Here is a 26,386-nt window from a genome sequence, read left to right as displayed (position 1 = left end):
TCATTGTTATTTTTTTAATGGTTATACAGTAGAAACTTTTTAAATTAATACTCGATAAATTAATAAATTTTCTAAAATAATAAATTTATCCGGTCTTGACTTGGGCCAATATAAAAAATTGAAAAACTCAATAAAATAATAAGATAATAATTTTTCGGGAGATCCCTTTATAATTTTCGGTCCCAAGAAAATCATAAATTAATAATTCATAGAAACTGAAAAAAAATATTACACTCTATTGAAATATGATTCAATAGTTGTCTGTTTTCCTTTAAAGTTCAAGTCTATTTGGAGTTCATCTCTAACTTTTCTTATTGCATCCAATAGCTCAGATGTTGTATTTTTGTATTGTATCATAAAGTTGTAAAAAGTGTTCGATGCCATAAGTGCTTCCTTTCGCTTAACAGGCTCCAAAGATACTGTATCATTTTCGTCGTCATCCTCTGCATTGTTCTCAATGATAGTACCCACAATATCTTCTAAACTCTGAACCTCCGAACATGCTTCATTTTCACTTGGGTAGTTCATTAGATTGTCGATATCCATCTTATTACGATAGCCACATTGATTGATCATAGTCTCGAGGTCTTGAGTTTCTTCATCAAAAGTGGATTCATCCAAATTTCTTGCAACGTCACTATCTGAACGAATTTTACAGGGTCGGAAGCAATTCGTTATTGTTTCTTTTCGAACATCTATCGTCCAAGCTGTGATTACCAAATTGATAGCATCAAGGACATTTATCTTCCCTGGATCAGATTGTCCCACCTCATAACCTTCCAATATTTTGCGGTAAAACCTTCTACGGTAATGCATCTTGAAAGCTCTTATTATCCCAGCATCGCAAGGTTGAATCTTTGATGTCATGTTGGGTGGCAAGAAGAACAACTCAACGTTTCTTAGCCCTTCAATATTTCTTGGATGTGCTGGCCACAAGTAGAACTCTTCTACCATGCATCATTTGGTCAAATGAACGAACATATTCATCAAAAAGCACACTAGTCATCCATGCTTTTTTGTTAGCTCGATACTGACGATTCAAGCTATTCATGTTGACATTCTTGAAGCAACAAGGCTTTGTATATTTCCCAATAATCCATAGAGGGATTTTTTCAGAGCCTTCTTCATTGCAACAAATAACTACCGTCAACCTTTCTTTATCTTGTTTTCTTCCTTCAAGTTGTTTTGTTGCCAGTGAATGATCAGCTTGTAGCCTATAAAACAACCCAGTTTCATCCATATTGAAAACATCTTTCATAGGGAACTGATCAATTTTCTCCCGAATCAATACCAATTTCTGCTCCATGTCTTGTATATCAACAAACTCACTCTCGCCAAAATGACGAAATGACTTTATGCCATGTCGGTGCTTGAATTTCCCAAGTCATCCTATAGAGAAGTTAAAATATGAATCATCATGAGGGTACACGAGTTTCATTGTATCTCTTGCCTTCTGCAAAATTAATTCTCCTGTGATATTCACACGTTCTTGATGCTGGAGAAACCACTCATAAACAACCTTCTCCATGTCAGGATATTTTGCTGGTTTGTGTCTTTTGATCTCTGCTCTTCCCTTTTCTATTTTAGCAGAGAGATAGTCATCTGACCGCTTAAGTGTATTTGATATTGTTCCTTGATTAACTTTCAACTGAAATTTTTCCTCAAGTCATCTCTGCAAGTCTTTTTGTGTGCTTGCAGGATTATCGCTCTTATACTCACACAACTCCTTACGTATTTGATCTGACATAGTTGATTTTGCAACACCTTTTAGATGAGAAGCCATCTTGTGAGATATGGTTTGAATACTCTAACACATTCATGTAATTTGTATATGCCAAAACTTGCTTAAGAATACATTGAACACATTTGTTCCTCTTGTTTACATTTACTGTACTTCAAAAGTCATTATTGATTTCCAATGCATATGTAGTGTAGTTACTAATTTACTGTACATTAAGTCCCAATGTTTGCTGCAACGTAATTCTAAGAGATATAGATTAATTTGCCTTTTTATTTGGCATGTACAGTATAATTACTTAAAAACTTTTAAATTAATAACTCTCTAAATTAATAAATTTCTTCAGTCCTGACATTATTAATTTAAAGAGTTTCTACTGTATATGGTGATTTTGTATTTTAATTTTGTAACAATTACTGATATTTATACCATATGTAAACTTTTACAAAGAAAGGCAAAGCCCGGCCATCGCATATTGACTTTCCCCATACTCCATTTGCGTTTGATGTGTCCCCTTTACATCTTGCATTTTATAAAACTTCCCATACTCATCATTCCTTTGTCACTTTTGAAATAAATAACGGTAACACAGCATATTATATATATATATATATATATATATATATATTCACTTTATTTTCTGTGCATTCATATTTTATATTGTCCTCTGTGGAGATTATAATTAAAACAATTTTGTCACTTTAATTTAAATTTTTATATAATTTTAGTGCCATAATGTTAGATGATTTGAGGAATATTCATGCAAGAAGCGTTAGTTATTTATTAATTGAAATGCCTTAGTACCTTCACATGGGATGTTGTTTTTTTATTTCCTTAAGGAATAGTGTTATATAAGATTTTTTAATTTAAAATATTTATTTAATAAAGTCTAAGCTAAATCTTACCTCATTATGGTATATTACAATTTCTCTTTGATATTGAGCAAGTTGTTTAGCCGCATTATACTGTAATATTAAATTAAGAAAATTGGTATTGAATTAAAAGTTAAAGGGGCAGAATGAGAATTTCAAAACTGTTTTAGAGGGAAAAAAAAAAAGTAAAACATAATTTTCTTTTGATTTATCCTTAGTTTGGAACTTTTTGGTAGTTAAATAAGATGTTTTTCCCACGTTAAACCTTAAATTAGGCTCACCCACATATTGTTGTTGTTGTTATTATTATTATTATTATTAAATTTAATTGCATAAAAATATATTATCATCTAATTATAGATTGTCCCATCAATAATTATTAATTTTTTAACAATTAAATTAAAATCATATTTGTTATGTATTTCAATTAGTTGATAGAGTAAAAAACATTATATTAAAAGTACATTAAAATTAAACTCTATATAAAATATAGTGACACAAGGTAACTTATTTTAATTTTATAATGCTCAAATAAATTAACAGTGTGTTCCGATTTCGGTTTAAAAATCTTGAATAGTAGTTTAAGTAAAAGTTATAAGATATGTTTTATGTTCAAATTATGATTCAGAGCTTTCTAAACCCAAATTCAAAAGAAACTAACTAGGGTGAAAATTATTGCAATTAAATATACTAAAATAAAGAGCGCATTAAATTTTTGCAAAATAAAGAAAAATATATAAAAAAAAAGTATTAACAAAAACACGAGAGAGAATATAATCAAAATAAGAAAAATTGAAAATTAAAAAGATTCTGTTACCTAAAATAGCATTTTAAAAATTGATATTCATCTTTACGTGTAACTTCATATTTTGATTAATAGTTCAAAATAAGATTTGATCGAAATAAAAAATTACAGATGTCAATTCCTTACCTTTTTTAGTAGTAAAAAACAAATAGTGGAGACAATTAATAGCCTATTTTAAGAAAAATTCAAAAGCATGTGCAGTAATTCCATCTTATTTCCAATATCATGATTGGGCATAATTAAATGTAATTAGGAACGAAGTTGACTTGGACCAGCTATTGATCATGATCAAGTGATCATGATCAAGTAACTAAGTAACAAGGAATATGGATGATGAAATGATATTGAGAGCCCACAAATTTTCATTTGATCCTGTGGTAATTTGTTATGATCACATCTTTACCCATGATGGGCATCAACTTCAAATTTACTTTTTCTAAAAAAACTTTTAATGATCTTTCCTAGATTGAGACTGTTACTCTTAGAAAAAGAATGGGCACTCTTTACAGAATAAGTCAAAGATTAGAATATTGAGCTTTGGAAAGAGGAATAGAAAGAAGGAATAAGATGAATGACAAGGCGTTTGAAAGAGTGAGAAAGGATTCAAAGCATACATGCAATTGAAAACACAATACAATGTATTGCGTAATGACTGGTAGATAACACTAAAAGCATGAGGGCCCTCAATCCTTGACCTATATAAAGTAATTCTGAGACACAGATGGAGGACACTTCTGTGACTATGACCCAGTGCTTGGCGCCACCCACTAGATTCAAGCACCAAATCACCCCATTTTCAAAATAAACATTCATTCATATTATGAATTTTTCCTGTGTTTTGTTTACTTGTCCCTCCGTCTATAACTCTAAGTTAGGTTTTCATTTTGTCCTATTTCTAACTTATATTAAGGGTGATTGGGATCCTCTGTTGTAACTACGTTTTGCCATTAATGTATTTTTTTAAACTTTCGTTTAAGTGAAAGTACAAAAAATGTTGGCATCTCAGCTTGATAAAGAGCATCTCTATTTGAAATTAATACATTTTTTATATTAAAAACACAAGAATTTTTTAATACTACTTGTTTTCTTTAAGTCATTGGAGATATTTAATAAGATGTACAAATTTTTCTTTGAATTATAACATCATCCTTGAAGAGGAATCTTGTATCTTTCTCCTACTATTTTATAAAAAAAATTATATATGTATCTTAAAAATTAAAAAATAATATACTATGCAATAATATGCATCTTGAAATATCTTAAAGTTATGTTTGAGATTACAAAATTTAATTAGCTCAAAAAATAAAGCAGCCTTGATGAACTTAAAGCTATGTTTAAGAGTTAAGTTTAAAAGAAGAGGACAGGGGAGGAAAGAGATTAAAAGAGGTTTAATCTTATTTAAAAATTGTTTGATTAAGAAGGGAAGGTTTTAAGGATTTTTTTAAACCCTCTAAAATTCTCCAAAAACTTATTTTTTTAGTTCTCTTATTTTGAGAAATTTTTTGTCTCTTACTCTTTCATACTATTTTACAAATAAAATTTTCACTTTTTTTTTAAATTTTAGTTTTTTAAGTGATAATTTTTAAAAAATAATTTAAAAAATAAAAATATTAATTCTAAAATTATTTATATAATTAAATTCTCCATTCTTAATATTAAACATTCAAATAAAGGAGAGGTTTAACTTCCTTTTCCTTTTCTTCCCTTTTCCTCTTTCTCCTTTCAAATTATTTTCTTTTCTCCCTTTCCAAACTTCCAAACAAAGTGTAAATGAACTAAATTTTAAACAAAAACATTCATGACTCATGAGTTTGAGAAAATGAGTAGCTAACACAAACTTAATTATAAAATTTTAGAATTACAAGAATTTAACTAAATATTTTAAAAATATGGGATCTATTAATAAAATTAAATAACTTTTGAGATTGATTTATTCTTATTTCTACTGTTTTGTTTGAAGGATGAGTGTATATCTCTTCACTTAGACAACGAGACCCCACTTTTTTCGTATTAGTATTATGTTTCATTCCATTAAAAATAGATTAATCAAATAAACGTTTGCCATGCGCTGATGGATTCACGAACGTAGCCGCTGTTTTGAATAGAAAAAAAAAATACAAGGAATGAGGAGACTAAAAGGTATAGAATGGAAGCATGTTCCCCGTAAAAGTAATAAATTATCAAATTTCCCTTTGCTTTAGTGCAAGAACGGTAGTCCTTTATTGAAGAAAATTTATGATAAATTAATAAATATATTTATAATTAAGATTAAATTTTAATAAAATTTGAAAAACCTCATCTTAAAATTATGGATGGCAATGGAAGTAAATGGCTCTGGAGTCTCGGTTCAATTTACATGATTTGACCAATGCACTGATGCCACAATTAACGTTGTCATAAACGAGTTTGGGTCCATAAAGGAATAATAATCCGTGTTTGTCATAGACTTTACCTAGGTGGCTTTAAAGGTCAATGACCAGCTATTCCGATACATGAACCGATTAAAAGTTTACAGAGCAAGGTGCGTTGTATTATAATATTTACTTTGACTTAATCCAATCTCATTAAAGCATGTCTCTATCTTTTGTCTTCTCTTTGGAGAAGCCCTTGCCTTAAAGCAAAGAGGAAATTATTAACTATTTAATTCAAAATAGCCATATCATTCATAATTCCACACTTCTATTATTCCCTATAAATTTCTACATAAACATGAACATTAATAATAAATTTAATTACACTCTAAAATTACGTGTTTGGTCTCTATTTTTTTAAGCAAAATGGAAATTTTTTATAAGATAAAATTGAATAATGTAATCTTTTTTATTTCTTTAATTTGTCAGCAAGTTTTTTGTACATTGAAAAATTAAAAGGAAAAGAAAAATGACCAGTTCAAAAGTTCACCCCTAATTATTAAAGACCTATCATAGGAGAAACCCATAGTCCAAGTTAAAATAGCAAGATTGATACACTTTCTCTAAATCCTAACGGAGAGTCACTTCTCTCCAATCAGTGGAATTATGGAACTCCCTTTTTTGAGGGCTCTCTGTCAAGTTTTTTATTTTTCCTTTTTTGGTAATTTTTTTTAGTCCTTTTACCTGTATTTGGTAGGTTTTATTCTCTTTTTCATAATTTTTTCATCTCTCAATTTTTATTTTTATTTTTCTCAAATCATTGATTATTTTATTTTCTACAGTGAATACGTTGGAGCCGCTTTCATATTATCAATTGAGATTCACCATACCACAATGTTGATTTATTATCGTCATCTCAAATAGTCAATTAAAATAATAAAATTTTCAAAATTAATATGTTTTTGGCCCTCGTTGATCTAGCGAGCTATTATTTTTTGTACTAATTTAAAAGAATTTTTTTTTTGTGACTAAATTCTTTGTTAAAAAATAATAATAATTTTTTATTTTATTATATTATAAGTTCATTAAATTGTTATAATTTGTGTCTAACTTTGAGTATGTGTATTTGATTATGTTTAATGTACATACTCTGTACTGTATAATGTTCTTCTTAATTATTTAACATTTATATCTGTAGAGTTTAGAGGCAGTGTTTTTAGATATTGATTAAAAATATCTTTTTACTAAAATTTACATTGTAATATAACAAATTCATTGGCAATTACCCTTTTGTTCTTTTTTTTTACACTAGCAATTATATTTTTATTTTTTTGTACTTTTTATCTAATAAATATAATATAAATAAGGTAACTAATATAAAATATAATAGAGGTAATAATAAGATCCGGCTCTTGGGTATGGTAGATTAATCTTAATAATTAATATTGGGACTGGCTTAGTTGATCGAAATTTCACTAATGCCTGTATGATTTGTGTTTATATATATTGTTTACTGTGAGATTAAAATGAATAATAAAGCTCCACTCATCCGAAACTATTTTAGTGAAAAAGGGCATGCAGACCCAAGGGAACTTTTTCTATTATTATTTAATAAAAAAACTTAACTCGAGAGGTAATTAAGGTGGATCTAGAGAGTTGAGAAAATTCACACACATTAAAATATTAAAACTAATTAGTTTGAAAATGTAATATAAAAGCATATTTTATGAGGGTTAAACACTTAAACTATAAACTTAAAAATTTAAGTAAAAACATATTAATCTTGAACAATAATCTTTTCGTGCAGCGAAGATGATAGAATAAAACCATTCATTTTATATATATATGGGTTAAAATTCATTGAATTATACAAATCAAGAATTTAACTGTTTAAAAGTTATTTGTTATTTGATTAAAATAATAAAGTACAAATGCATAGAAAGAAATAAATTTTTAATCATTAAATTATTAATTTATATAATTAAAATTTAGTGTAAATTTTTTAAACTTATATTGATGTCAATGGATCTATTCATATATATATATATATATATAGACCTATTTGTATTATAGTGCTAAACTTTTTTTTTTAACACTAGCGCCTGATTTCGTTTAGTGACTAATTCAAAAGCATGTATACTTTATGCAAATTACAAACCATCTATATCTGCATCCACACACACAATTAAGCACGTGAATAAAATGTCTTTTTTTTGTTCTTGTTAATTAGATTGGCAATAGTGAGATAAATACGATTCAAGTGTACTATATAGACGAATCTTTAGACTTTAGGAATTGAAATGAAGAATGTCATACGATTCTATCAGCTAAGTATATTGTTAGAAACATATTTATGCTTTATAGCGATGTTGTTTATGGGAAATTGTGGATTCTTCTCGCTGTCCTCCCCACAACCACACATCCCAGATTCTTTATAAGGGCTGCACCATCCATAAATCAAAATGTATTACTCTTCACTTATATAATATGCAGTTACGTGATGCAAGTGACCATTCTTTTTAAGTTTAAATTATAAGAATCTTTGAGTAAAAACAATAATTTTAGTTTAACAAAATTACTATGAAGCTTGAAGTTTTATTTGTATTAGAATTAATTTTTAAAAACAAAAAACTGTTTTAAAAATAAAAATCAAACATGCTCTTAGTCTTCAGAGATGGAATTATTAAACTAAAAAGCTTCTAAAATGATTCAATTTGAGATATGGAATTCTTTTCCTGTGGCAGTGCTACTTCTCTGCTGCAGAGCCTGTGGTGCCACTATGAAATAATGTTATTTCTTAATGGATTGAAAAATGTTAAGTCTTTAGAATTATTTTCGTTGTTATAAATTTTATTTTATATAAATTAAATTGTTATTAATATTTGAAACATTAATAATATGTACTGATTATTTTTTTTGTCAACAAAATTGCCTGTTGGTATAATGCATTATTCTTGTTGTATAGAGTGTATTGTTTATATTAATCAATACATAACTTTTTTTTGCTAATTTCATAAAATGAGAGTATATAAATTAGTGTGTATGTAAGTATTAGTTTTTTTAACGTATATTTAAAAGTACTTGACAAAAAGTTAATAAATAATAAAATGTTATGTGTGGCACGAAATACGATTTAATGGTAGCATATTTTTAAAAATTCACTCCTCACTTTTTACCAACATACCTATAATATATGATTTTAGTTTGAAACATAAATCTCGAAGCACGTTTATAAATATTTGTTTTTTTATTCCTGGTAAAAAAAAATTTTAAAAGAAAAAAAAAGACGTTCCATTAATTTCAAAATCAAAACATCATAAACTTCAGCAACAATTTATACTAATTCTTATATATAAGTTACGAATAAAAAATCAACAAAACTTAACCCCCAAGACTTTGAGTTAATACAGTTGAATCGTACTACATAAAACTCATTAAGCCAACATGGTTGGCCTTAATAGACATTTATCCATTCCCGTGACTAACTTTCAATGTCATACGTTGCAGCATTTTAACTAGACTAAACAAAATTTATGTGCTGATATTTAAGTGTTATTAATTAATTCATTAAAATTGAAATTATACTTTAATAAAAATACATATAATATTATCATATATAATTATAATAAAAATTTAATTTTAATTAATAAAAAACATTAACCGTGTATTAAAAAATTACACTTAAATTTTATGCTAAAAGGCTCGGTTAGGTCCACGAAGTGGCTGATCTATTGACTGTATACCTAAACATTTATAAATGATCGACAAAATCACCCCTTAACAAAAACAGAAAAAAGCTACCCGTTAAAAAAAAAGCTTAAGAAACTATGCAGGGGTTTCAAAGTTGTCATTCCAATCCGCAACACGACAAAGTAGAGCATAATGATGCTGATTTGGAAACCATAAACTGGCTTTAAGAAGTGAGAGACTTTTAGCATTATGGCATTGGATTTTTTTGGCTACTTTAAAGGGAAGAAATGAAAACCGGGGCTTTGTATTGCACGTAATATATGTTGTACATATATGATATTTGTGCCGTGGCTTCTCAATTAATCCTCTTTTTTTTTTTTCATAAACACCGAAAATGGAGTGTGTGCGTGTAAGCATATTCACAATCTCATTCTTTTCTTTCTTTCTCTTTTTTGGGGACGCAACTCTTTCTCTTTTTTGCATGGCAGTTTAGTGGTTGAAGAGGATCGTGGCCGGTGCCGTCCACCGACTCAGTGGTGGCGATCATGGCTTTGTGGTGGTGGTCGATCAAAAAGCAATATATTCATGCATGCCATGGCCCACCGGTTGTATAAAAATGGCCGATTCATGATGCTGGAAACACCCAAATTGATGGGTGGGAGAGTTAAGGTTTTGATATGTAATAGCAAAGTTAGGTAGTGAAATTGAGGATAGTGTTTTATGTTTACGGTATGACGTAAAGTGTTGATTGTGTTTCCGGTATGCTATTAGAAAAATATATATATATATCAAACATTACGTGTTAATATGTGATGGTTTTTATTAGGTGCTCATTTGATAATGGGCCAAACTTTTCAAGTTTGCAGCTGGACGCTGAGATTAAAATTTTGTGGATTGGATTTATACTAATAATCTAATTAAAGTGAGACGATAATATTTTCATTTTTAAATTATCCAAAATCAGTAGCGGGTTTTGGTGAATTTTTCGAGGTGGCCAGAAAATAAATATACATTTATTTAAATCGTATGTAGATAAAAACTTGTCAGATCGACCTCAGTATTTTTCTTTTATACTCAAGTAAGAATATGACAATAAAATATACTTTTAGTGTACAGAAAAAATACTTTAGTTTACAAATGAGCTGCACTTGCAGTCACTCTTCTATGTTTTTGACGAACTTGTTTGAATATTCAATTTTAATAAGCCAAGTTTTGTAATCTCATCTTGTATGATGGCCTAAAAAATTGGGATTCAAATCATCTCTCGTTGTGTCAGTAACGTCCAATTTCAATTTTTATTTTAGTAAAAATAGAAAAAATAATTATTTTTTTATACACTTAATTTAAAAAAAAATTGTTTTCTTAAACTAATATTAATGGTTTAAGTAAATTTTACATTTTATTGTCCTAAACTAATATTTTTAATTTAAGTGAATTTTACGTTTTCTTTTTTAATATTTTTTTTCTTCTCTTCATATTTAACTGTTTCTTTTTATTTTTTATATTTAACCATCTTTCTCCTTTCATACTTATTTTCTCTCTTTTTTTTCACCTCATACCCAACTACTTTCTTTTTTTAAATTTATACTTAACTCTTCTCTTTCTTTTTTCAACTTTACTTCACCCCTTACTCCTATACCTACTTCTTCCTCTTTTTTTCTTATCCAACTTCTTCACTTTCCTCTCCTTCCACCACCACCACTATACCACTAGCCTTTTCCTTAGTCCTCTTTTCTCCATACAAAATTTGTTCAAACAAAAAAAAATTCATTTAAACTAATTTTGTGTAAAAAAAAAGTTGTCTTTTTTTTAAACAAAAATAAAATTAAATGTCTAATTCATACAATCCATTATAATATATATATATATATATATATATATATATATATTATTTTTACCTTAAGAATGAATTACATTGGAGTTATTTCTTTTTCAGCAAGAGACTGTTTTATTTACCTTCAAAAATCGAATTTTCATAATTTTTAAGACAAAAAAACACATTAAAATTTTTTTTTGAGATGATTTTATTTTTATTTTAACAAGGTTCCGTTTTGACCAACAACACATGCTCTATTACTTAAAATATTCAATCAAAATAATATATCTAGATAGAAAATAGTTAAACTTATGCTTAATTAATTTAAAAGTTTTGTTAACTTCAGTTCTAAGATTGATTTTAAGCATATATAAATAAAAAAATTGTATAAAAAATATATAATTATTATATTAAAGTTATAAAAATATAATAGATATTTCTTTTTCTCTTAAAATTTTACTATTATTAGTATTTATCTTTAACTTTAAAGGTTGAGGTTAATAAAATCTTTAATTTAATACATGTAAAACTGAGAATAGAGAGAAACAGAACAAATTTTAATATAAAAGAAATTAAAAACTGATTTAATTAAGAGCATAAATAACTTTCATCAAAGGAAAAATTAAGACAAAAATTAAAGTTTATAAATAATTATTTAATATTTGAGAAGAATATATATAAAAATTTAAACCGAAAATTTTAATAAAAACAATTAATTTAAGAATTCCTAAAAATCGTAAAAAAAAGAAAAACACTAAATAAAGGTTAAATATGCAAACAGTTGGATCTGGGCATAGGAAAAAGGTAATAAGTCGCGCATGTTGTTGTAAGAAATAGAAAATCAATAATATTATTAATATATTTTTTATTATTAGTTAAAATTTATTAAAAATTAAAATTTATGTGAATTTTATTTTTTTATTTTAAAATTAATATTTTAAATACATTTTAATTAATAATAAAAATGTATTAAAAATACTGTATTGCTAGTATTATTCGGAAAATAATTAGGCTGATGTAGCCCGTCTGCCTCATCTATCTTTAACAACCATCAAAATTTGGCACTTTAGAACTTAAAGCATGGCTTAGGCTTCTTCTGTTTAAAAAATATAAAAATAATTTTTCTATGTTTTAATAAAAATATTTTTAATGATTTGAAAATAGTTATATTAACAAAATTACTTTAAATCAATCAGACACTTAATTAAATTTAACTCCACCTATATTACTTCTAGCAATTATATCATTAGTTTCTGGTTGGTGTCTCGAATGGAAAATAAAATAATGAATATAACAAATATTATAAAAGAAAAAGGGGATATTTTTTTGCTTACCTTATTAACTGTCTTCAAATGAATAACAAGTAAACCCTTTTGTTGAATTTATTAATGATTTGTATAACAAAAAAATAAAAATATTTATTTTTAAATTAAGAGAAATAAATTACTTATAAACTTAAATAATATTTTATATATTAAATTTATATTAATATATAAATTTTATTGTAAATATATTCATTTTAAATAAAAAATGTATCCACTTTTTAATTTTCTGAACTGTTTTTTTCTTAGACAACTCCAAGATAAAAGAATGCATGAAAGGCAAGTAAAAATAAAAAAAGTGGAAATATTGAGGGAAACTGACAAAAACCCTTTCAATCCCCTCTTACTACGTCGCACGACGAAGGAATATAAAATGGGGTCATCAAGTGTATCAAATTGGGTATGAAAATTTGCATTTGCACAGCGAACAAATTCATTTGGTTCTGTAAATGAATGTAATAAAATGGTAATTAATATAATTATGTTGTGTTTTGTTCTCTCGGGAGAATAATAAATTGAGAATTGGGATGGGAAACAAGGCAGTGACAGAAGAGGAGTAGAACTTGAATCAAACATTAGTGGGATGTCATATTCGTACATATTTTGTGGTGCGTGTCTTGGGCATAATTTAAGAGTGTTTGTATGGATAATAACTCGGTCTTATTTTATCCAGGCATGCGGATAATTGATAAATCTGTGTGCGCTAGTGAATGAACAAGGTGACCCGGCACGTGGCGCTTAATTCCAAACACGATTGGAATTGGAATTCTACTATTCGAGTTCAAGTTCTAGAGAGAAAAGGAAAGGGAAAGGGGAGGGGAAACAGGTCGTGCTTCTGACACAAGAAGATCGAACATTGAATGGGGAATTCAAAGGAGAAAATAAATACTAATTTATTGATAAAATAGACACTGAAAAGGAAAGAGAGTGAAAAATAAAACAAATCTTTTTTTGTGTGACGAGGACGTTTTGGTTCATAAGAGCGTCCAAGTTCTCTTCATGTAAGAATGTGGGGTCCCTTTCTCTCTCCTCTTCTAAATCCAACTCACCTCTTTCTCTTCTCCCACGAAACAACGGCGCTCTCTTTCTCTCTCCTCATTTCCTTACATGGTTTGTGGTTTGGCATTCGAAAATAGCCGAAGCCTATTCTTCAAAAGGTTAAGATTCCCTGTGCAGCCACCGCAAGACTTCATTTTTTTCTTCATCTGCCCTGTGCCGTAGGGACTCTGTTTTCCTTCTTTGTTGCTATGACCACTGCTCTTAAGGGCCCCTTTTTTTCCACAAAAGGGTCGCACCCGGTTTCGTGCTACACCTCCTTGTGACACAGTAAAGATGGTTTTCTTTTAATTCCTCTGTTGGGATTTGGTGCTTCTTTCAAGTGGCTTTCTTTCTTTCGTCTTCCCAATGGTCAGGGTGGCTGCACTTCTTCTTCTTCTTCATTAAACGTATATAAAGTAATGGACTTTGCTCGCGGAGCGTTTTGATTTGATGCTGCAGGAGATTCGGTTAATGTGTTGTTGACAAGGCTTTGGTTTTTCCAGGGTAAGTTAAGATCTAATGAAGGTGGAATATCTGATTGCATTGAGGGGCTGTAAATTTTCAGGTACTTTTTTTTATTTCGGACTGCATTACTGGGTTTTCGGTTTCTTTTCTTTTCTTTTTTTGGTTGGGGTTGAAGGAGTATTAAACCTGTTGGACTTTGGTTTTTTAATAATATTTTTTTGGCTTTGCCTTCCCCCAGGTTTATAGCATAGCTTGGGTTTTTCTGATTCTTTTATTCCTTTTATTTATTTCTTTTATGTGTTTTTTCTTTTTCTTCTTTTCCATTTGGGTCGATGGCAATGTTCTCTTCACCTGTTGGCACTGTATCATTCACTGATTCACATTTCATGCCACTCTCTTCATAGGGGGTGCTGAAAGAAGGTTAAACCTGAAATTCCAAGAGTGGAATAGTTTAGATCGTTTAATTTAGGAAAAGAAATAAAGATTTGTATGTTTTAATCATCTTTATTTGATTTGGATCGCATATTTTTCTTTTTCTTTGGTTTGGATCTTATTGATTTTCATTTTTTTTTGTGGAACTGTTGATAGGGCAAGGCAATTGAAAGGGAGGAGCTAAGGGTATTCATTGGGGTGGGACTATGGCCCATTAGTTTATATCCTTAGATGGATTGAAGAAGCAACATCATATTGGATCAATGTTTAAAGCAGTGGCATCTGGGTTGTTAATCATCTCTATCCTCGTATGTGTATCTGCAACAGATAATGGATTTCCTAGATGTAACTGTGATGATGAGGCAAGCTTCTGGACTATTGAGAGCATTCTGGAGTGTCAGAGAGTTGGAGATTTCTTGATTTCTGTGGCCTACTTCTCCATCCCTATCGAGTTGCTTTATTTTATCAGTTGCTCAAACGTCCCATTCAAATGGGTCCTTATTCAGTTCATTGCCTTCATTGTTCTATGTGGATTGACTCATTTGCTGAATGGGTGGACTTATGGCCCTCACACTTTTCAACTTATGGTGGCACTTACTGTCTCTAAAATCCTCACTGCATTGGTTTCATGTGCCACCGCTATAACCCTTATCACTCTAATTCCTTTGCTTCTAAAAGTGAAGGTCAGGGAGTTCATGCTGAAGAAGAAGACCTGGGATCTTGGACGGGAGGTTGATAATATTATGAGACAAAAGGAGGCTGGAATGCATGTAAGAATGCTTACTCAAGAGATACGAAAGTCACTCGATAGGCACACGATTCTGTATACCACTTTGGTAGAGCTGTCTAAAACACTGGGCTTGCAAAATTGTGCTGTGTGGATGCCTAATGTTGATAAGACAGAGATGAACCTCACTCATGAATTGGATGGGAGGAATTTTAATTTGTCTATACCCATTACTGATCCAGATGTTGGAAGAATTAAGACAAGTGATGGAGTGAATATACTTAGCTCTGACTCAGCACTGGCTGTTGGGAGCAGCGGAGTTTCTGGAGAGGCAGGACCGGTTGCTGCGATCCGAATGCCAATGTTACGGGCTTGTAATTTCAAAGGCGGAACACCTGAGCTAAGACAGACTTGTTATGCAATATTAGTGTTGATTCTTCCTACTGGTCCTACTGGAGAGGATAGATCTTGGAGCAATCAGGAGCTGGAGATAATTAAGGTGGTTGCTGATCAGGTTGCAGTGGCTCTATCTCATGCTGCAATTCTTGAGGAGTCCCAACTTATGAGGGAGAAGTTGGAGGAGCAAAATCGAGCTTTGCAACAGGCAAAAAGGAATGCTATGATGGCTAGCCAGGCAAGAAATGCATTTCAGAAAGTCATGAGTGATGGAATGAGGAGGCCAATGCACTCAATTTTAGGATTGCTTTCAATGATACAGGATGATAGTTTAAAGAATGAACAGAAACTTATTGTGGATGCAATGCTAAGGACCAGCAATGTCCTATCAAACTTGATAAATGATGCCATGGACAACTCAACAAGGGATGATGGGAGATTTCCTTTGGAGATAAGGTCTTTTGGATTACATTCCATGATAAAGGAAGCAGCTTGTCTGGCCAAGTGCATGTGTGTTTATAGAGGCTTTGGTTTTATGGTTGAGGTTGAGAAGTCTTTGCCCGACAATGTTATGGGTGATGAGAGGAGGGTTTTTCAGGTGATTTTGCATATGGTTGGGAACCTACTGGAACACAACCACGGGGGAGGGATCCTTGTATTTCGGGTTTTTGCAGAAACTGGAAGTCAGGGAAGGAACGACAAAGGGTGGACAACTTGGAGACCAAGCTCATCTAGTGGTGATGTAAATATTAGATTTGAGATAGGGATCAACAGTAGTGATGCTGAAGTTGGGAGCTCAGTTTCTTCTGGACCTGGGGGTAGGAAATATAACAGTGATAGGGTCGGGGGCAGACTGAGCTTCAGCATTTGCAAGAGGGTAGTCCAGGTGAGTTTCGTAAAACCTGTCACGTATGTGCAATTGTGCATGGATAAGAACTGCATTAAGACACTGATTTACATTGCGGGTCATGCCACATATAAGTAGTATCTTGCAAATGTTAGTTGAAGGTTATTTTCTGCATCCCTTGAGTACAGAAGCATTCAAAATGCTTCCTGTTGCTGACTTTTAGATGATTCACCAGGATGGCTGTTTGCCCATGTTATTTATAGCTTTCGTGACAAAATTATTTGTATTTGGTTATTTTGTTTGGAATTTTCGTTGTTTCTTTTCTCTCTTCCTTGAAATGTTTAAAGTGAAGCTCTGGGAGATTAGAGGCAATGCATGTTAAGATTATTATCATATACAACAGTTTAAATGCACTTTTCTTATTTCTGTTAGTTTTTTAATGCATTATTTGAATTAGGGTGTTGTTTTCTACTTTCTCTAGGACCTGAGATTTGAGTTGTACTGTTGTTTAACTTAGGAATGACTGTATTCTTTGTATCGTTTTTTCTTGCCTTTGATTTTGTAATAAATTTGTGGCTATTATGTTATTTGCAGTTGATGCAGGGGAACATATGGTTGGTACCATGCACTCATGGTTTTCCTCAAAGCATGTCACTTCTTCTTCGGTTTCAATTAAGGCAGTCCATTACCATAGCCATCTCTGAACCTGGAGAATCTTCGGAGCGTACCAATTCCAATTCAATGTTAAGAAGCCTGCAAGTTCTGTTAGTAGACAATGATGATGTAAATAGAGCAGTGACCCAAAAGTTGCTTCAGAAACTAGGTTGTGTTGTGACTCCTGTTTCTTCAGGATTTGAATGCCTTACTATAGTGGGGCCTGCTGGATCTTCCCTTCAAGTCATTCTTTTAGATCTTCACATGCCCGACTTAGATGGCTTTGAAGTTGCCACAAGGATTCGCAAGTTTAGAAGTGGAAATTGGCCTATTATTGTTGCCTTGACTTCAAGTGCAGAAGAAGATTTGTGGGAAAGATGCATGCAAGTTGGTATCAATGGAGTTATCCGGAAACCAGTTTTGTTGCAAGGAATTGCTAGTGAACTCAGAAGAATCCTGATGCAGGGAAGTAATGTCCTGTGAGAATGGAGGGTGCATGTTGAAACACTTTAGCATCAAGTAATTAAGTTATTCCAAGTCACATTCTTGGTAGAGTTAGAACACAGCACTCTATGGCTCCCACTTCCTAGCAATTTTCAGCTTAGAGATGTTATACACACGATTTTCATAAGAAAAAAAAATGGTATACAGATTAGTTCCTTTATTTCATTCTGTTCATGATGTTATCGCGATGCATGTAGTTTCAAATTCCAACATATCCAAACAATCAGAAGAATGAGGGGGGAAATTTCTAAAATAGATTATATAATTTCAGGTGTTTGAGAATTCATCTTTTTAAGAGAAATAATATTTTTTTTTTTTTCAATTCCTTCTACAAGAGCTCTTGAAACCAAAAAGAAAAAAAAAACTTTAAATAAGTTAAACCAAAAAAACATATTCAATTATTGGATTGATAACTTGTACTTGTTGGCGAGAATATAATAAACCTGTTAGTTACCAACTATTCTATTAGTTAAAATGTTGAACGACACAAATATACTTTGATATGGCCTGTTGTGCACGTTATATCAATGATAAAAATGGAAGGATACTAAATGCTTTGGGAGTTATTGTTGTATGCTTAAACTTTTCCGAAACATGGAATGGAAATATGTGTGTAATATTATATGACAAGAATAATAAATGTCTTGCTGTCGGATCATTGAAGAAATATGATATCTAGGATTGTCCTGTCAACATTTGGCACGCACTGAGAGAGTACCTTTAACAACTAACAGACTTTGATAATTGGCTTTGGAAGATTATCGAAATCAATCAGCCAAGAAAAAAGGGAAAAATAGAAAGAAACGTAAGTGTATTAAAGTTGTAATATTGGTGCAGCTACGTTTGCAAAAGAGGGAAAGTTTTATTGGGTTCAGAAACTGTGATCGGTTTCTCATTCAGAGAATTATAATCTTCATTCATGGAATGGGCCTGTTATTTTTGAAGTTGAAACCATGCATGAATCTGAGCACGTACCTAGAACAACTGTCCTTTTCATAGGGACCCATTCACTTATTTTAATTTCCCCACATCTCCAACACCCATGGCCCAAGTTGCCTTATTATTATTTATCTTCCACTTGTCTATTTCTTTGTTCAAATTTTTTTTAATATATTTACTAATATCTTTAAATATATTTATTTGTCTGATAAAAACAAACTCTTCGAGATTCCAGAATGGAAAATATGATTTCAATTCCCTTAATTCGTGCCATGTTAGATGGAAAGAAAAAGGATCCAAGTTAATTAAATATTAGCTTCGGCTCGGTGTTGGAAATTTTCTGGACATTTAGTTCGGATTAAAGTATATTTTTATTTTTAAATTATTTAAATATAAAATCAAAATAAAAGTATTTATAATAAAAGATTTTCTTTTTAATTTAATTGGGTCAATTGAGTTCACAAGTCAACTTAAGTCCACTTACACCTATATATAGTTTTCAATAATATAACTTTAGGTTTGATTTATGATTACTTAAAAAAGTTAGGTAAAGCAATACCGTAAATCCGTAATTAATGAATTCATTTAGGATTGTGATGCTTCTACTTAGGCCTTTACTTTGGATTCTTTTCACTTTGATCTCATTCAAAATATACAAATTATATCTAAAGTTAAATGCCCTCTATATTGTAACCTTCCATCAGGTAAAGATTTGTTGTTTCGTGTTATTTTCTTGATCATTTCGTATAGCTTTCTTTAATTACGGTAAAGATATTTTTGAATATTAAAAGATAACTTTTTGGGTAAAATTTTAGGGAAATTTTAATTGGCGTATTTTCTATATCAAGCTATTGTATTTTTAAAAAAAAATTAAAATTGCATTTCCAATCGCTTTGAAATTAATGTAACGCGAAACTTTTAGGTTATTATTTTAATCTTTGTTTATAAACCTTTGGCCAATGCATTGAAATTTTAACTCAAAAACAAACAAATGAAACTTTTAGGTTATTAATTTAATGGTTTAAAATAATTATATACTTTAATTGTAATAAATTATTGAAGTTCGTAGGATATTATTCTGCACATGCTTGGACAGTTCTAAAGAGAGAATCACTGACGCAATCTATGCATCGCTACCTGCAATTATAAAACAAAATATTTTTTGAGTATATGACTGATATGAGTTGCATTTGACTTATAAATGGAAGAATATGTTTATATGTAGCATGTGAGTTCCCTATATGAGATAATTTTGAAAGGAATGAACTTATTAGTGCAAAATGTTGATAAAATATATGTCCCTGATGAAGAGGAGATAGAGCTTAATGTTATTATATAAAAGTTCAACTTGTTTTATTTTATTTGCTATGTGGTGAATGTTGTGGCAGGGGCTCTGTATCTGCCACCCTAATTTAATTGTATGTATGTCATTCGCATGAATCTAGTTCCCTCTCTTCCACTGGTTCACCCCTACATTATTAAGAACCAAAGCAAAAAACAAAACCCACCAAGAATTAATGCTAATTACTTAATTCAAAGTCATTTAATAAAGTAGCTTCATCATTAAATACTTCATTAAATTATGTTTTAGAAAACCTTAAGTCTTACGTTTCAACAATAAAGTAGTAAAAAAATCTATTTCTTTGGATACCGGAGATTTTAGTAATTGTGTGTTGGACATATATTATAATTTTCTCTTTATAAAAATTGTATGTGAAAGATTTTGTAATTTTATTTAATACAATTATGTTATAAGTCCCTAAATATAAATAAGAAGAGTTGAACTAGAGTTATGTTTTTTCTTTTTATGTGAATCCTTATAAGAATAAAGATTGCAAATGAATTATCTCTATTTTTGAAATTATGACATCATATATATATATATCATAAGAGCAAGTGAATGTTTAGGTAAGTTTATTTTGAAAAAATAGTTATTTCTTTTTGACAGTTTTATAATAATTTTTAAAAAAGTCATTATTTTGCTATAAGAAAAACCTGATCTTATATATAAAAAACATTACATGCTTATAAAAATTATTTATTATTATGCTTGCTTCCATGTGAGATTGAGAGGGATAGATTCTTACCATTTAATCTAGTTATGAATAATTAAGATAAAGGTATTAAGTAAAGTGATATTTTTAAGTAATCACGTAATCGTTAAATATATGTTATGATAAAAATATATCCCTCTATTATCTTATATTACAAAACTTCTCTTATTATATGTGTGTCTATGACAATAGGTATAAACTTAATAAAATTATTTTTGCCATAACTTTTAAGAATGTGAGAATAATAAATCTAAATCATATTGTCATGCATTAAAGATTGTGGTTAAAATTTAATTACATAATAACTTAAAAATTTAATATTTTTCTTTTAATCTTTATCATTCAAGTAAAATTATATTATTTAAATTTATTATTCTCATAAGAACAAAAAATTTCATATACATATATAATTAAGAAAAAGTAGCCTTTGCTTGTAGCGGAGATTTGATTTTTGTTTTCATCAATAATGCATTTAAAAGTAATCATTTTATTATCAGAATAAAAATTTTAATTCAGTCCAATTAAGCTTCTTTCCTGTAAGTTTCTCAAATACAAGAAAATGATTCAGTTCCATAATTAAGGATCTTATATTACGGAGCATTCGTAGGTATTTCAAAGCCTAATAATAGTCATAAGAGTAATCAATCTATGCTAAAGTGATGTTACATGCTCACTTATAGGTTAAACAAAATACTAAACTAAATCGCAAAAAAAATAAAAAAATAAAATCACAATTTTAAAGCTTTGGCTATCTTCGTTTTAAAATTTGTGTGCTGATTTATATTCTTCTTTACATTATTTTCCCTTTTTTATACTGACTAAAAAAAATTTTCTTTAGGCTATGCTTCAAATTCATTCATATATGATTTAGTTATTAAATATTATGTAGGCCTCAAGAAAGGAACTTCTTTCAACATTTCTAACAGCCCAAATGGGTAATGAGGTTCAAAAGTTTCAATCATCCTTCAGTCAGAATAGTGTTTAGGTCTTCAACCTAACCCGGCCATTTTTCAATTAGCTGTGCCATATTGGCCCAAACTAATTGACAATTCAAAAAATATATATTACACTTACTGTATATACGTTTGACTTAACTGTAAAAAAAATATTATTTCAGTAATGGGTTAAGTTTGTATTTTGTTAAATAAATTCAGTTTTATGTTTGACTGTGTTAGGTAAATTTTTCTATAATAATTAGTATGCAGTTGAAATAAAAAAATTTAGGGATAAGATGGAAATATAGAAGTTAGGTTGATAATAAATTGATAATTTTATACCAATGTTCTAAATTTTCAATTTTCTTGAAAAAAATATTTCATTTATAAAATAACTAATCAAATATCATTAATTAAATTTCTATAACAATTTCCAAACATAAAAAAAAAGTCTTCCTAAAAAAATCAAATGTTCTCAAACACAATCTTAATATTTATGTTAAACCAATTGAACGAAATATTAGAATTTAGAAGACCTATTTTCGAATGTGGACTGTACCCTTGAATAGTTCGATTGATAACAGCACACCTTATCATTGGATTAAGCTAGCTTTATATTGGGGAGGGGGACGATTGAGTAAAAAATTGCATGTGAACGAAACTTACGACACCAAATATGCTGTTATATGGGGTGAAATAATTTTAAATTAAGAAATAGATACATCACATTAAATACAATAACTCCAAAAGCAATTATATTTGGACTGAACTAAGCAAAACTTGATTTCCTTTACATAAATGAACCAACTGGAAAATCTGAAATTTGATTCGAGCTTCAATTGTTAGGCCCATATAACAGCTTTTTGGTCATATTGATCGAATAAGAGAGATTAAAATGTCAGCTTTCATACAGTACTGAGGAAGCTGTAATCTCTTGTGGATGAAGTTTGAAAATTTATAGGTTTGATTAAATAAAATTTTCTTTATCTATTTATAAGTGAGGTGGGTGGAGGTGTTGTTAAGATACATAAAATCATTAAAATAATTTTATGTATTTTAAAAACCTCCGCGAGAGGCTTCTCCTCATGAAGCCTTCCATTTGTGCAGCTTCACACGGATGAAACACTCAGAAGCCGAAAAAAATCCATCGAGGAACATGAATTGGCGGAACGAAGCAAGAAAAAAGTCAAAATCGATGCTCAGATGCATATGAGGATATCCACGCGAACATGCAAGAGGATCTGTCTTATGGAGGCCTTGCAAAATAGGTGTCTTCTAACCATAACATTCTTACTTCCATCTCATATAGGGATAAGGTATTAAAATCTAAGGATTTCAGCATGCTTTTTGGTGACGATGATATTGTGAAATCTATTATAGAGGAACTTAATATTCCTTTTTCTGAAATTGATAAACCAGAAACAGATCCTAATGATACTCAGCTGATGTGCCTAGAACTTAGAGTTATCCTAGAAGACAATGAACAATGGTGTTCTTCATGAAAAATGACCTTAATAGTCAAACTGCTAGGACAATTAGTTAATTTTAACTACCTTAATAAAAAATTAACTTGTATTTGGAGTAAGATTGGGTCTTTATAGATCCTGGATTTAAATAATGAATTTTTTCTTGTAAAATTTGATAATGGTAATGACTACAAATTGGCTCTGTTCAATAGACCATAACTTATTTTAGATCATTACCTATTGGTTCAGAGGTGGAGACCTCTGTTCAGGCCAAGAGATCATGATCTTAAGAAAATAACAGCGTGGGTGAGAATTCCTAATCTCCCCCTTGAGCTGTACAATGAGAATTTTTTGTGGTAAGTGGGAGCTTGCCTGGGTTCTATGCTTAAAATAGATCTCCATATATCTTTTTAGTCTAGGGACCGTTTTGCTAGGATATGCGTAGAGTTGGATCTTAGGAAAAAAACTTATCCTTTCTTTAAAATTATTAGCGCAGGAGTTTAAAGTAGAGTATGAGAGGCTGCATCTTATATGCTTCTCTTGTGGGAAATATAGTCATAGGCATGAACATTGTGTTGAAGTTCTTCAGCTAGCTAGAACTAATATTGAACCTATAAAGGAGAGTGATGTCTCTCATGATCTGTCTAGTAATTATGAGGCCAGTGCTGAGGACCTTTTACTAACCAATGCAGAGGATAGTCAAAATAAGTTTGGGCCATGGATGTTGGCTAAGAAACCTTTGAGAAAGAGACTTGGCCAACCCAAAATAATTAGCAATTCTAATCTTATGAACAACGGTAGAGAGAATACATCAGGTCCAGATTTGGTGTCCTTAGTAATAAGGAATCCTAAATAGGGCTAGAAAATGGTTATGCACAAACTCATCAGACAAGCTTTCATAGTAGTAAGGAACTTGTACCTGAGCCTCTTTGGTCTAATAATTTCCATGCTAAAGCTACTAATAAGTGTCCAATGAAACTAGACATTCATATTAAGAAGGTAAATAAGCCTAAGACTCACCCTAAACAGTATCGGATAGATAGGGATAAGATATCCAGCCCCTAGCTTGAGAGTGGGATAGATTGTGAAGCTAATAAGGATAAAGTAGGTACTCTAGAAAATAGGAAATTCTTCTTCCTTATAAACTAATTTCAGCGAGACATCAATGAGAACAACCAAGGGAGTCACTCCATTCGAGATCCCATTGGCATTAAACATGATTGCTCTTGGAAGCACCTAGGTAGAGCAACCCTTACTGCTAAACCCCCAGACCCTAACCTGCATATTAGCTTAGATATTTATTGGGATCAGGATAATGGAGGATCTATCAGTTGTCATCCCATGGAATATATGTCTTGTTCCTAGCATCTATCAGACTTGTGAATGATTTGACATGCATTTATCACTTATATTTTATAGCACTTTTTGAACCCAGAGAGAGTTGATAAGATTATTAGCAAAATTAATCTAGCTAGTTCTAAGAGGGTTATGGCAATGGGTAGGGTACTATAGTACCCATCCCCATACCCGCATTTTAAAAAAATACCCGTACCCAGCCCCATACCCGCATGGGTAGTACTTTTAGTCCCCGTACCCGTACCCTCTGGGTACCCGCATACCCATACCCGTCCCTATTACCAGCGTATGTCTAAGAAAAAAAAGCAGTTATAAAAAAAATATGCTTATATAATTTTACCGAACAAAGTTTAAGTATAAATAAAAAATAAATATTCAAAGATCATAAGTGTTAAGTGTATCTTAAGACATCAATTTTTTAAACTAAAGTACTTAAAAATCAAACAAAATTACACACATAATCTTCAAGATCTTGTAAAACAACCAACTCCTAAACTTTATATTCCTATATTGTCACTCTGCAAGACCTAAAAAAATAGCATTAGTTAATTATTTATTGTAAAGTCAAAATAGTATAGTTAGGCTATTTTACCTCTTCATCAGAATCAGACTCTCTAAATGACTGTAAACGTTTATCTTTCAAGTTTACATATTGCTTTGGTCCAGTAATACCAATAAAAACTACAACATACAATTACATAATAAGAAAATCAATAATTAAGCTATCAAATTAAAATTAACAAAAATATTTAATTAAATAAATATATTAATAGAGTATTCAATACCTTCATTTTCATGTTTCAGCCAACTTTGTGCGCACATGAGTGCTTCTAAAGTATCTTCATGGAGTCGAGAACGATGAGGACTCAACAATCTATCTCCTGTGCTAAAAGCAGACTCTGAAGCAACGGTTGAAATTAGGATGGCCAAAATATCCTTGGCAATTTTTTGCAATATTGGATATTTGATCCCATTTGATTTCCACCACCCAAGGATATCAAAACTAGCACTTCTAGGCAATACCTTCTCTTCCAAGTAGATATCCAACTCAGACTTTGATTGCATATCATTTGTATCTTTAACAAATGAATCATAATCACTTAAAAAATTGTTAACATTAAGTATATCCAAATTCATTTCCGTCTCATTAGACTTTTCAGTTGAACTTTCTACTATTCTCATGGCTTTAGCTTGATAATCTTCAAACAACAAGTAGCATAATTTTTTCACATTGTTAATTTGAAAAGAAGATGAACTTCCATAGAGCTTGGGAAAGAAGTACTCTAACAACTTTAATTTATATCTTGGATCCAAAAAAATGGCAATTCCCATGATTCCATGTATAACAAACCAATATTTCTCAAATTTGGTTACCATTTTTGTAGCCATATTTCTAATAGCCTCAATTGAACAAATTTGCCATTGTTGCAGAGATAACTTTATTTCACAAACCAATGGGAAGAAAATATTTGTTGTAGGATATTGTGTCCCAGAAAACATCTCAGTCATACGATTAAAGACTTCTAACCTACTACAAATTTCTTTAGCAATTTTCCAGTCATTTGTTGTAGGGATACATGTATACATATGCTCTCTTGTTTTCAAACGAATAAAAACATCTTTATAAGCTAATGCAACAACAAGCATGTGATAAGTAGAATTTCATCTTGTTTTACAATCAAGTACAAGTTTCCTTGTAATGGAAACTTTGATTTGACGTGCTGCTTCCTTAAAGGTTTGTTCTCTTTTAGGTGTAGCTGTCCAAAAAGCAACACTACTTCTAACCTTCTCTATACCATCTCCAAGAATATTTAAACCATCTTGAGCAATTAAATTGAGAATATGTGCACAACACCTCATATGAAACAATTGACCATCAAGCATAAGAGAAGAACAATCAAGTTTGTTTAGTAACAAACCAACAAGAGAATCATTTGTACTACAATTATCCAAAGTGATGGTAGATAACTTTCTATCAA

The 26,386-nt window shown here is 30.3% G+C and overlaps 1 protein-coding gene and 1 pseudogene across 4 annotated transcripts; one reads left to right on the top strand and one right to left on the bottom strand.

Annotated features, from left to right (window-relative positions):
- Positions 1–228: 228 nt before the first annotated feature.
- On the bottom strand, positions 229–1,783 carry LOC113873415 (annotated as a pseudogene).
- Positions 1,784–13,604: 11,821 nt separating this feature from the next.
- LOC113871058 (ethylene receptor 2-like) lies at positions 13,605–17,935 on the top strand. 4 transcript variants are annotated; one of them, XM_027507783.1, is made up of 4 exons: positions 13,684–14,001; positions 14,136–14,197; positions 14,686–16,538; positions 17,094–17,935. In XM_027507783.1, the coding sequence occupies exons 3-4, from the start codon at positions 14,793–14,795 to the stop codon at positions 17,634–17,636; spliced, it is 2,289 nt and encodes a 762-aa protein (XP_027363584.1). In that variant the 5' UTR covers positions 13,684–14,001; positions 14,136–14,197; positions 14,686–14,792; the 3' UTR covers positions 17,637–17,935. The 4 variants fall into 4 exon arrangements, with proteins under 4 accessions (XP_027363585.1, XP_027363588.1, XP_027363584.1 ...); XM_027507784.1 differs by having other exon boundaries at positions 13,605–14,197; XM_027507787.1 differs by having other exon boundaries at positions 13,660–14,197; positions 14,686–16,660; positions 17,094–17,818.
- The last annotated feature ends 8,451 nt before the right edge of the window (positions 17,936–26,386 follow it).

The sequence above is a fragment of the Abrus precatorius genome, unplaced genomic scaffold (assembly GCF_003935025.1).
Source record: "Abrus precatorius isolate BTA unplaced genomic scaffold, Abrus_2018 Scaffold7, whole genome shotgun sequence".
Lineage (NCBI taxonomy): Eukaryota > Viridiplantae > Streptophyta > Magnoliopsida > Fabales > Fabaceae > Abrus > Abrus precatorius.
This window is presented reverse-complemented; position numbering and strand designations above follow the sequence as displayed.

What these genes read in the sequence shown, in the direction of transcription:
- LOC113871058 (XM_027507784.1), top strand. Translation starts at nt 14,793, where the DNA reads ATGTTTAAAGCAGTGGCATCTGGGTTGTTAATCATCTCTATCCTCGTA. An exon ending in TTTGCAAGAGGGTAGTCCAG is followed by an intron (nt 16,539 to 17,093) that starts GTGAGTTTCGTA and finishes TGTTATTTGCAG; the next exon opens with TTGATGCAGGGGAACATATG.